This window comes from Hemitrygon akajei, chromosome 5 (genome assembly GCF_048418815.1).
Source record: "Hemitrygon akajei chromosome 5, sHemAka1.3, whole genome shotgun sequence".
Classification (NCBI taxonomy): Eukaryota; Metazoa; Chordata; class Chondrichthyes; order Myliobatiformes; family Dasyatidae; genus Hemitrygon; species Hemitrygon akajei.
In genome coordinates this window covers 197,130,248-197,142,919 of record NC_133128.1, presented here as the reverse complement: position 1 = coordinate 197,142,919, position 12,672 = coordinate 197,130,248, and the positions used below count along the sequence as shown (strand labels likewise).

The following is a 12,672-nucleotide window of genomic DNA, read 5'->3' as shown; positions in this document are numbered from 1 at the left end:
ACAAACAGGAAATGATGTATGTACAAAATGAACAGCATACAAAATTAACACACCTCTGGAGGCAGAGGATACAATATACATCATTGAGATTGATTTTCTTTTGGGAATTTAGAGGAAAACAGAGAAAAATATATGAGAATCTATTGATAGATTTCTTTATACCTTTGCTATCCAAGTAACTATTACTGTGGAGTAAAGGGAATTACAGAGGCATGAGAGAAGAGTTGGCCAAAATTGACTGGAAAAGAACACTGGCAGGGATGACAGCAGAGCAGTAATGGCTGGAATTTCTGGAAGCATTCCCGAGGGCACAGGATATATACATCCCAGAGATGAAGTATTCTAAAGGAAAGATGACATAACTGTGGCCAACAAGAGAAGTCAAAGTCAACATAAAAGCCAAAGAGAGGGCATATAATAGAGCAAAGATTAGTGGGAAGTTAGAGAATTGGAAAACTTTTAAAAACCAACAGAAGCCAACTAAAAAAGTTTCTTCAGATGCATAGAGTGTAAAAGAGAGGCGAGAGTGGATATCGGACCACTGGAAAACAATGCTGGAGAAGTAGTAATGAGTGACAATGAAATGGCAGATGAACTGATTAAGTACTTCACACCAGTCTTCACTGTGGAACTCACTAACGGTTTGGTGGAAGACCCAGGAGTCAGGGGTTATGAAGTGTGTGAATAAAGAAGAATCTTGGAAAATTGAAAGATCTGAAGAGAGATAAGTCACCTAGACTACATGGTGTACACCCCATAATTCTGAAAGAAGTGTCTGAAGAGATTGTGGAGGCATTAGTAATGATCTTTCAAGAATCAGTAGATTCTGGAATGATTCTGGAAGACTGGAAAATTACAAATTTTCAAGAAGGGAAAGAGGCAGAAGAAAACAAACAATAGACCTGTTAGCCTGACCTCAGTGGTTGGGAAGATATTGGAGACGATTATTAAGGATGAGGTCTCAGGTTACTTGGAGGTACATGATAAAATAGACCATAGTCAGTATGGTTTCCTCAAGGGAAAATCTTTCCTAATAAATCTGTTGGAATTCTTTAGAGAAATAACAAGCAGGATAGACAAAGGAAAATTGGTTGATGTTGTGTACTTGGATCACATCCACTACACTACCCTCATCTATATGCCTGGTCACCTCCTCAAAGAACTCTATCAGGCTTGTTAGACACAAAGATAGGTGAAGGGACAAGTAGTTTTATGGAAGTAGAGTGGCAACAGAAGGCTTAGACAGAGAATGGGCAAAGAAATGTCAGATAGATACAGTGTCAGGAATTGTGTGGTCATGCATTTTGGTAGAAGAAATGAAAGGGTTGACTATTTTCTAAATGGAGAGAAAATACAAAAAACTGAGATGCAAAGGGACTTAACAGTCCTTGTGCAGGATTCCCTGAAGCTTAATTTGCAGGTCGAGTCTGTGATGAGGAAGGCAACTGCAATGTTAGCAATCATTTCAAGAGGACTGGACTATAAAAGCAAAGATGTAATATTGAGACTTTATAAAGTACTGGTGAAGCCTCACATGGAGTATTGTGAGCAGTTTTGGGTACTTTATTTTAGAAAGGATGTGCTAAAACTGGAGATCATTTAAAGATGGTTCACAAAAATGATCCTAGGATTGAATGGCTGTCATATGAAGAGTGTTTGATGACTCTGGGACTATATTCACTAGAATTCAGAAGAATGAGGCTTGACCTCATTGAAACCTATCGAATGGTGAAAAACTGGATGTGGAGATGATGTTTCCTATGGTGGGAGAGACTAAGACCAGAGGACACAGCCTCAGAATAGAGGGCATCCTTTTAGATTTGAGGTGAGGAGGAATTTCTTTGGCCAGAGAGTGGTGAATCTGTGTAATTCTTTGCCACAGGCAACTGTGGAAGCCACCTCTTTATGCATATTTAAGGCAGTGGTTGATAGATTCTTCATTGGTCAGGGCATGAAGGAATATGGGGAAAAGGCAAGAGATTGGGACAGAGAGGAAAATTGGATCAGCTGTGATGAAATGGCAAAGCAGACTCGATAGGCCAAATGGTTTAATTCTGCTCCAAATCTTATGCCCTTATGGAAAAGCACTCTACCTACCTGTCTATGCCCCTCAATAACCCTCTTAAAGGACAGTCCACAGTCTCCTCCATTCCAGAGAAAGTACTGTTCAATCTCCCCTTACGACTACAGCCCACCACAGCAGACGGCTCCCTGGTGGATCTTCTCGGTAGTGTCTCTGTCTCGGTAGGAGGTATCAGGGCATGTACACAGTAATGGCATGGCCTCATTCCGTGTCAGAATTCTCATGCAGCAGGATTCTTAACCATTGTCATGAACCTTTGATCTCCACACAGCTACCAGGGACAGTGTACAGTCGGTACGATGAAATATGATGTGGATTTGGGGCTGTTAGACTTTGGAGCAGCATACACCATCATTGTGGATGTAATAGTAAGTGAGATCTTTACATCAGAAACTCTGACAATTAGCTATCTGACAATCGCAAATCTTGATGGTTCAGCATCAGGATCACTAGGTGATGTTTGCACCATGTTGGCCCCAATCCCATGGTCACTGGATTCAGTTTCCCACGCTCATATATCACTACACTGACACTCACTGCATCTACAGTTCTCACACTCACTTGTCACTCATTGGGTCTGCAGTTCCCAAACCCAAACTGGAACACCAGTTTCCACACTCTCTGGTTCTCTTGATCCCACACTCACCAGATTCCCAGTGCTCCCCAATCACTCATACGTAAGCACAATGGGCAAACTGGCCGCCTCCACTCTGATGTTATCCTATATTACTTCTCTGATTTATATTTTCACTAAAACTTCGAGTGAGTATGGAAGCAGGGAAAATAATCCAACTGTGGTTCTTGCACTTATTGCGTATCTAAACTCTATACTTCACACCTAGGTTGGTAAATTGGTTTATTATTGTCACAAGTAACGCTGTGAGAAACATACTGTTTTGCTGCTATTGATACAGATCATTGCATCACATCAGTGTAACGAGGCAATACAAGGCAAAATCAATGACTGAATGCAGAATGAATCTGCAGATGCTGGAAATAAATAAAAACACAAAATGCTGGCAGAACTCAGCAGGCCAGACAGCATCTATGCTGGCCTGCTGAGTTCTGCCAGCATTTTGTGTTTTTACTGAATGCAGAATATTGTGTTAACATTATAGAGGCAGTACACCGCAAGCAGACAATAAGACAATGACAATATGGATTGTGATGTCATGAGTCCATCTTATTGGTCTTGTAACAGCAGGATAGAAGCTGTTCTTGAGCCTGGTAGGACATGTTATTGTATCATTTGTCCTATGGGAGAAGGGAGAAGAGAAAATTTTGAATGAAGTTTGAGCACCTTGATAAAAAATCATCATCAGTGATTTTGGTGAAGAATTTAACAGCTGCTTTCTGGGATGAACATTCTGATCTTCCCACAAAGCTCATATTGACATAGATCTGTACAGCAGTATATTGGTTAACATAGCACTTTACAGTGCCTGCAATCAGAAGATCTCTGTTCATTTTCCAATGTTGTCTGTAAAGAGCTTGGATGTTCTCCACATGACAATGTGGGTCTCCTCCAGGTGCTCCAGTTTTTGCCACATACCACAGGACGTATGGGTTTGGGTTACTAAGGTATGTTGATGGCAGAAGGGTGTTAACACCTGGAGGCCGTCCCCAGCTCATCCTCGTACTGTGCAGGCTGTTGATGCAAATGACACAGTTCATTGTATGCTTTGACATATGACAAAAAAAAGCTAATCTTTAATCTTTTCTCTTTAAATCATTAGCTCCTTGACACATTGTCACAGTGTCTCTGTTTTTGGGAGGTGCAATAATTCCTGTGTTCTTATATCATTAGCCCAATGAAAACAAGTTGAAGATCTGGAAGACCGAAGATATCAAAGCAAATGTAATTCATATTGCATGGCAAATCCCACCATACGTGCTGATGTCCGCTGGTGAAATAATGTTCTCCGTTACTGGGGTGGAGTTCTCCTACTCTCAGGTACTGTGCTCCTCTAATGTGCACCTACTAACTTAGCGGCAGCAGCACTATTCAATACATAGAACCATAGAACCGTAGAACATTGCAACACAGGACCAGGACTTGTGGCCCTTCTTGGCTATGCCAAGCCATTTTTCTGCCTAGTCCCACAGACCTGCACCTAGTCCATATCCCTCCATACACCTCTCATCCATGTACCTGTCCAAGTTTTTCTTAAATGTTAAAAGTGAGCCTGCATTCACCACTTCAACTGGCAGCTCATTCCACACTCCCACTACTCTCTGTGTGAAGAAGCTTCCCCTAATGTTCCCTTTAAACTTTTCCCTTTCCACCCTTAACCCATGTCCTCTGTTTTTTCTCTCCCCTAGCCTCAGTGGAAAAAGGCTGCTTGCATTCACTCTATCTATACCCATCATAATTTTATACACCTCTATCAAATCTCCCCTCATTCTTCTACACACCAGGGGATAAAGTTCTAACCTATTCAACCTTTCTCTGTAACTCAGTTTCTCAAGTCCCAGCAACATCTTTGTAAACCTTTTCTGCACTCTTTCAATCTTATTAATATCCTTCCTGTAATTAAGTGACCAAAACTGCACACAATAGTCCAAATTGGGCTTCACCAATGCCTTATACAACCTCACCTTAACATTTCGACTCTTATACTCAATACTTTGATTTATAAAGGCCAATGTGCCAAAAGCTCTCTTTACGACCCAATCTACCTGTGATGCCACTTTTAGGGAATTATATATCTGTATTCCCAGATCCCTCTGTTCTACTGCACTCCTCAGTGTCCTACCATTTACCTTAGTAAACACAAAGTACGCTGCAGATGCTGTGGTCAAATCAAGACATACTAAAAGGCTGGATGAACTCAGCAGGTCGGGCAGCATCCGTTGACTGCTCCTTTCAACAGATGCTGCCCGACCTTCTGAGTTCATCCAGCTTTTTTGTACATCTACCATTTACCTAGTATGTTCTACCTTGGTTTGACCTTCCGAACTGCAATACCTCACACTTGTCCACATTAAGCTCCATCTGCCATTTTTCTGCCCATTCCTCCAACTGGTCCAAATCCCTCTGCAAGCTTTGAAAACCTTCCTCACTGTCCACTACACCTCCAATCTTTGTATCATCAGCAAATTTGCTGATCCAATTTACCACATTATCATCCAGATCATTGATATAGATGACAATTAACAATGGACCCAGCACTGATCCCTGTGGCACACCACTAGTCACAGGCCTCCACTCAGAGTAGCAATCCTCCACTACCACTCTCTGGCTTCTTCCATTGAGCCAATGTCTAATCCAATTTACTATCTCTCCATGTATACCTAGCGACTGAATCTTCCTAACTAAACTCCCATGCAGAACCTTGTCAAAGGCCTTACTGAAGTCCATGTAGACAACATCCACTGCCTTCCCTTCATCCACTTTCCTGGTAACCTCCTTGAAAAACTCTAATAGATTGGTTAAACATGACCTACCATGCACAAAGCCATGTTAACTCCCTAATAACATAGAACACAGAACAATACAGCACAGTACAGGCCCTTCAGCCCACAATGTTGTGCCGACCCTTAAACCCTGCCTCCCATATAACCCCCACCTTAAATTCCTCCATATACCTGTCCAGTAGTCTCTTAAATTTCACTAGTGTATCTGCCTCCACCACTGACTCAGGCAGTGCATACCACGCACCAGCCACTCTCTGAGTATAAAACCTTACTGTAATATCCCCCTTGAACTTTCCACCCCTTACCTTAAAGCCATGTCCTCTTGTATTGAGCAGTGGTGCCCTGGGGAAGAAGCACTGGCTGTCCACTCTGTCTATTCCTCGTAATATCTTGTATACCTCTATCATGTCTCCTCTCATCCTTCTTTCCAGAGAGTAAACCCTAGCTCCCTTAATCTCTGATCATAATGCACACTCTCTAAACCAGGCAGCATCCTGGTAAATCTCCTCTGTACCTTTTTCCAATGCTTCTACATCCTTCCTATAGTGAGGTGACTAGAACTGGCCACAGTACTCCAAGTGTGGCCTAACTAGAGTTTTATAGAGCTGCATCATTACCCCGTGACTCTTAAACTCTATCCCTTGACTTATGAAAGTTAACACTCCATAAGCTTTCTTAACTACCCTATCTACCTGTGAGGCAAATTTCAGGGATCTGCGGACATGTACCCCTAGATCCCTCTGCTCCTCCACACTCCCAATTATCCTGCCATTTACTTTGTACTCTGCCTTGGAGTTTGTCCTTCCGAAGTGTACTACCTCACACTTCTCCGAGTTGAACTCCATCTGCCACTTCTCAGCCCACTTCTGCATCCTATCAGTATCCCTCTGCAATCTTCGACAGTCCTCTACACTATCCACAACACCACCAACTTTTGTGTCATCTGCAAACTTGCCAACCCACCCTTCTACCCCCCCACATCCAGGTCGTTAATAAAAACCACGAAAAGTAGAGGTCCCAGAACCGATCCTTGTGGGACACCACTAGTCACAACCCTCCAATCCAAATGTACTCCCTCCACCACGACCCTCTGCCTTCTGCAGGCAAGCCAATTCTGAATCCACCTGGCCAAACTTCCCTGGATCCCATGCCTTCTGACTTTCTGAATAAGCCTTCCGTGTGGTACCTCGTCAAATGCCTTACTAAAATCCATGTAGATTACATCCACTGCAATACCCTCATCTATATGCCTAGTCACCTCCTCAAAGAACTCTGTCAGGTTGTTAGACACGATCTGCCCTTCACAAAGCCATGCTGACTGTCCCTGATCAGACTATGATTCTCTAAATGCCCAGAGATCAAGTCAAGTCTAGTCACTTTTATTGTCATTTCGACCATAACTGCTGGTACAGTACATAGTAAAAATGAGACAACGTTTTTCAGGACCTTGGTGTTACATGACACAGTACAAAAACTAGTCCGAACTACGTAAAAAAAAAACAACACAGAGAAAGCTACACTAGACTACAGACCTACACAGGACTACATAAAGTGCACAAAAACAGTGCAGGCATTACAATAAATAATAAACAAGACAATAGGGCAAGGTGTCAGTCCAGGCTTCGGGTATTGAGGAGTCTGATAGCTTGGGGGAAGAAACTGTTACATAGTCTGGCCGTGAGAGCCCAAATGCTTCGGAGCCTTTTCCCAGACGGCAGGAGGGAGAAGAGATTGTATGAGGGGTGCATGGGGTCCTTCATAATGCTGTTTCCTTTGCGGATGCAGCGTGTAGTGTAAATGTCCGTGATGGCGGGAAGAGAGACCCCGATGATCTTCTCAGCTGACCCCACTATCCGCTGCAGGGTCTTGCGATCCGAGATGGTGCAATTTCCGAACCAGGCAGTGATGCAGCTGCTCAGGATGCTCTCAATACAACCCCTGTAGAATGTGATGAGGATGGGGGGGTGGGGGGGGGGTGGGAGATGGACTTTCCTCAGCCTTTGCAGAAAGTAGAGACGCTGCTGGGCTTTCTTTGCTATGGAGCTGGTGTTGAGGGACCAGGTGAGATTCTCCGTCAAGTGAACACCAAAAAATTTGGTGTTGTTCACGATCTCTACCAAGGAGCCGTCGATGTTCAGCGGGGAGTGGTCGCTCTGTGCCCTCCTGAAGTCAACAACTACCTCTTTTGTTTTGTTCACATTAAGAAACAGGTTGTTGGCTGTGCACCAGTTCGTTAGCTGCTGCACCTCCTCTCTGTAAGCTGACTCATCGTTCTTGCTGATGAGACCCACCATGGTCGTGTCATCAGCGAACTTGATGATATGGTTCGAGCTGTGTGTTGCAGCACAGTTGTGGGTCAGCAGAGTGAACAGCAGTGGACTGAGCACGCAGCCCTGGGGAGCCCCCGTGCTCAGTGTGATGGTGTTGGAGATGCTGCTCCCGATCCGGACTGACTGAGGTCTCCCAGTCAGGAAGTCTAGGATCCAGTTGCAGAGGGAGGTGTTCAGGCCCAGTAGGCTCAGCTTTCCAATCAGTTTCTGAGGGGATGATTGTGATGAATGCTGAACTGAAGTCTATGAACAACATCCGAACGTATGTGTCTTTTTTGTCCAGGTGGGTTTGGGCCAAATGGAGGGTGGTGGCAATGGCGTCATCTGTTGAGCAGTTGGGACAGTACGCAAACTACAGGGGGTCCAGTGAGGGGGGCAGCAGGGTCTTGATATGCCTCATGACGAGCCTCTCGAAACACTTCATGATGATGGATTTAAGTGCAACGGGACGGTAGATTCTATCACTAAGAATCTTTTCCAACAGCTTTCCCACCACAGACGTAAGACTCAATAATTACCTGGACTATCCCTGCTACCTTTTTTGAACAAGGGGACAACATTCGCCTCCCTCCAGTCCTCTGGTACCATTCCTGTGGACAACGAGGACATAAAGATCCTAGCCAGAGGCTCAGCAATCTCTTCCCTTGCCTTATGGAGCAGCCTGGGGAATATTCTGTCAGGCCCCGGGGACTTAGCTGTCTTAATGTATTTTAACAACTCCAACACCTCCACTCCCTTAACATCAATATGCTCCAGAACATCAACCTCACTCATATTGTCCTCACCATCATCAAGTTCCCTCTCATTGGTGAATACCGAAGAGAAGCATTCATTGAGGACCGTGCTCACTTCCACAGCCTCCAGGTACAACTTCCCACCTTTACCTCTAATCAGTCCTATCTTTACTCCTGTCAAACTTTTGTTCTTCACATAATTGAAGAATGCCTTGGGGTTTTCCTTTACCCTACTTGCCAAGGCCTTCTCATGCTCCCTTCTTGCTCTCCTCAGCCCCTTCATGCCCCTGTCTATCCAAATACTTGTAGATCCTATCTCTTAGTACTCCTTCCAATAATTTACCTACTACTGACATCAAATTTACCAGCCTATAATTTTCCAGATTACTTTTAGAGCCTTTTTTAAACAACGGAACAACAGGAACTATCCTCCATTCCTCCAGCACCTCACCCATGGATACCAACATTTTAAATATATCTGCCAGGGCCCCTGCATTTCAACACCGTCTCCTTCAAGGTCCGAGGGAATACTCTGTCAGGTCCTGGGGATTTATCTACTCTGATTTGTCTCAAGACAGCAAGCACCTCCTCCTCTTTAATCTGGATAGGTTCCATGACCTCCCTACTTGTTTGCCTTGTTGGCCATATTAATACTCCCCACAATCTCTAATACTCCCCACATTACTCCTCACATTGAAATAGACACACCTCAGAAGATTATTACCACCACACACAACCCTTCTATTTCTGACTTTGCATGAACTTTTAACATCATTTATTTTCATCCCCGCTCATCTATCTGCTCTGGCACTCTGGTTCCCATCCCCCTGCAAATCTAGTTTAAACCCTCCCCAATAGCACTAACAAACCTCCCTGCAAGGATATTGGTTCCCCCTGTTGTTCAGGTGTAACCCGTCTCTCTTGTACAGATCCCACCTGCCCCAGAAGAGGTCCCAATGATCCAAAAATCTGAAACCCTGCCCCCTGCCCCCTGCCCCCCAGTTCCTCAGCCACATGTTCATCCTCGAGAGCATCCTACACTTACCCTCACTGGCACGTGACACAGGTAGCAATCCTGTGATTATTAACCTCGAGGTCCTGCTTTTTAACTTCCTACCAAGCTCTCTAAACTCACTCTTCAGGACCTCCTCACTCTTTCTTCCTACTTCATTGGTACTGATGTGTACCATGACATCTGGCTGCTCCCACTTCAGAATGCTGTGCACGTGATCAGAGACATCCCTGACCCTGGCACCCAGGAGGCAACAAACCATCCGGGAGTCTCTGTCACAACCACAGAACCTCCTGTCTGTACCTCTAACTATCGAGTCCCCTATCATTACCGCTCTCCTCTTCTTCCACCCTCCCTTCTGCAGTGCAGAACCAGACTCAGTGCCAGAGATCTGGCTGCTACAGCTTGTCCCAAGTAAGTCATCCCCCGCAACAGTATCCAAATTGGTATACTTGTTGTTGAGGGGAATGGCCACAGGGGTACCCTGCTCTTCCTGCCCTTTCCCCTTCCCTCACCTGACAGTAACCCAATTACCTGTGCTCTGCTTCTTTAGCGTAGCTATCTCCCTGAAACTATTATCTATAAACTCCTCATTCTCCCGAATGATCCGGAGGTCATCCAGCTCCTGCTCCAGTTCCCTAACGCAGTTTTTTAGGAGCTGCAGCTGGATGCACTTCTTGCAGGTGTCGTTGTCAGGGACACCGGAGGTCTCCTTGACTTCCCACATTCTGCCCAGCATTCTCGCTAAACTTACTATTTAAAAAAGAAATTGAATGAGAGAAAAAAACAACAACGACTTACTGGAACTTACCCTCGCCTCTGCCTATTTCAAGTCAAGTTAAGTCAAGTCACTTTTTATTGTCATTTCGACCATAACTGCTGGTACAGTACACAGTAAAAACGAGACAACATTTTTCAGGACCATGGTGCTACATGAAACAGTACAAAAACTACACTGAAGCCGAAGCCTGTTGAGCCAAAGCACATCTTCTTTTATACTGTGCTAGCTGACTGGCTGTCTTCAGCTCCTCCGCTCCCAATTGGTTGGCCATTTAAAAAACTGAAAAAGCCCACGAATCCTCCCTTCTCAAGCTCTGATGATGGCCACTTCGCTAGACATGATAATATAGCCAAAAAATGTATATCAATTAGAGTAAGTATATACTATATATGTATATTAAATAGCTAGATTAAAAATAGTACAATAACAGAAATAATAAAGTGAGGTAGTGTTCATGATTTCAATGTCCATTTAGGAATCAGATGGCAGAGGGGAAGAAACTGTTCCTGAATTACTGAGTGTGTGCCTTCAGGCTTCTGTACCTTCTTCCTGATGGTAACAATGAGAAGAGGGCATGTCCTGGGTGATGAAGCCCTTAATGATGGATGCCACCTTTCTGAGGCACCACTCCTTGAAGATGTCTCAGATACTACAGAGACTAGTACTCTGAATGGAGCTGTCTAATTTTACAACTTTCTGTAGATTCTTTCAATCATTTGCAGTAGTTCCACTACCAGCCTGTCAGAATGTTCTCCACGGTCCATCTGTAGATATTTTCGAGTGTCTAGGTAACAAACCAAATCTTCTCAAACTCAAAATGCAATTTAGCTGCTGTCTTGCTTTCTTTATTGCTGCATCAATATGTTGGGTTAGATCCTCTGAGATCTTGACACCCAGGAACTTGGAATTGCTCACTCTCTCACTCTAAATGAAGCCATATTACCCGTATGTGATGCCCATCTCTCCATTCCCTGCATCTTCATATATTGGTCTAAAAACCTCTTGAATACCACTGTTGCAACTGCAAATGGACCTGGCAGTGTATTCTAGGCATCATTGACATAGAAAATCTGCAGATCCTGGACCTTTATAGGTTGGGGCATTGAATATAAGAGTTGAAACTTTATGTTGCAACTTCACAAATCACTATGTAATTCCTCTCCCAACAAACCTGGTTTGTTAACTAGATCTGACTAACTACTACATGACTCAGCATTGCATGGAGTCGGTATGATTTGGGCTCAACCAAACAGAAAAGTTGAAATGTTCCTTTGAGGGAATGGAAACTATGGAGAAAGCTGTATAAATACTGTCCCATGTAAAGTTATTATTCACCAGGAAATCACAGAACTTATACGAGCATGAACTTCAAGTGGAAGTATATTTACAGATATTTCAACTTTAACAAACAGTAATAGGAGAAAGGCCCACTAAAGTTAAACCAGTCTAAATGTGTACAGAAAAATTGGAGTACACTGCTGGTTAGTCAGGTGCTTTGCTTTAGTTACTTCATGGTGCTGAACCCACATTCTGTGTGAAAGACACCAACCAAAGTTTAAACTTCCCTCAAAGACCATTACAAGTGAACTGGCTAACTCAGCAGTATTGGCACTTCCTCTTTGGAACTATTCATCTGTGCACAGCACTTCTGACAACAATATCTCTCCTTCTGCAGGGTTCCACAAGTGTTTCTGCTTTTCAACAAACCTCCTCCTTCCTCCAACCTCTGGAAACAAAAGACCCAAAACATAGAAACATAGAAAATAGGTGCAGGGGTAGGCCATTCGGCCCTTCGAGCCTGCACCGCTATTCAGTATGATCATTGCTGATCATCCAACTCAAAACCCTGTACCTGATTTCTCTCCATACCCCCTGATCCCTTTAGCTACAAGGGCCATATCTAACTTCCTCTTAAATATAGCCAATGAACCGGCCTCAACTGTTTCCTGTGGCAGAGAATTCCACAGATTCACCACTCTCTGTGTGAAGAAGATTTTCCTCATCTCGGTCTTAAAAGGCTTCCCCTTTATCCTTAAACTGTGACCCCTCGTTCTGGACTTCCCAACATCGGAAACAATCTTCCTGCAACTAGCCTCTCCAATCCCTTTAGAATTTTATAGGTTTCAATAAGATCCCCCCTCAATCTTCTAAATTCCAGTGAGTATAAGCCTAGTCGATCCAGTCTTTCTTCATATGAAAGTCCTGCCATCCCAGGAATCAATCTGGTGAAGCTTCTTTGTACTCCCTCTATGGCAAGAATGTCTTTCCTCAGATTAGGGGACCAAAACTGCACACAATACTCTAGGTGCGGTCTC

At 43.9% G+C, this 12,672-nt stretch overlaps 1 protein-coding gene across 2 annotated transcripts in view; it reads left to right on the top strand.

Moving 5' to 3' along the window:
- slc15a2 (solute carrier family 15 member 2) overlaps nt 1-12,672 on the top strand; it is a 359,727-nt gene that overhangs the window by 308,333 nt on the left and 38,722 nt on the right. For both annotated transcript variants that reach the window (XM_073047618.1, XM_073047617.1), the window contains 2 exons: nt 2,355-2,451; nt 3,891-4,037. In XM_073047618.1, coding sequence (XP_072903719.1) covers nt 2,355-2,451; nt 3,891-4,037 — 244 coding nt within the window. The remainder of the gene's footprint in view (nt 1-2,354; nt 2,452-3,890; nt 4,038-12,672) is intronic.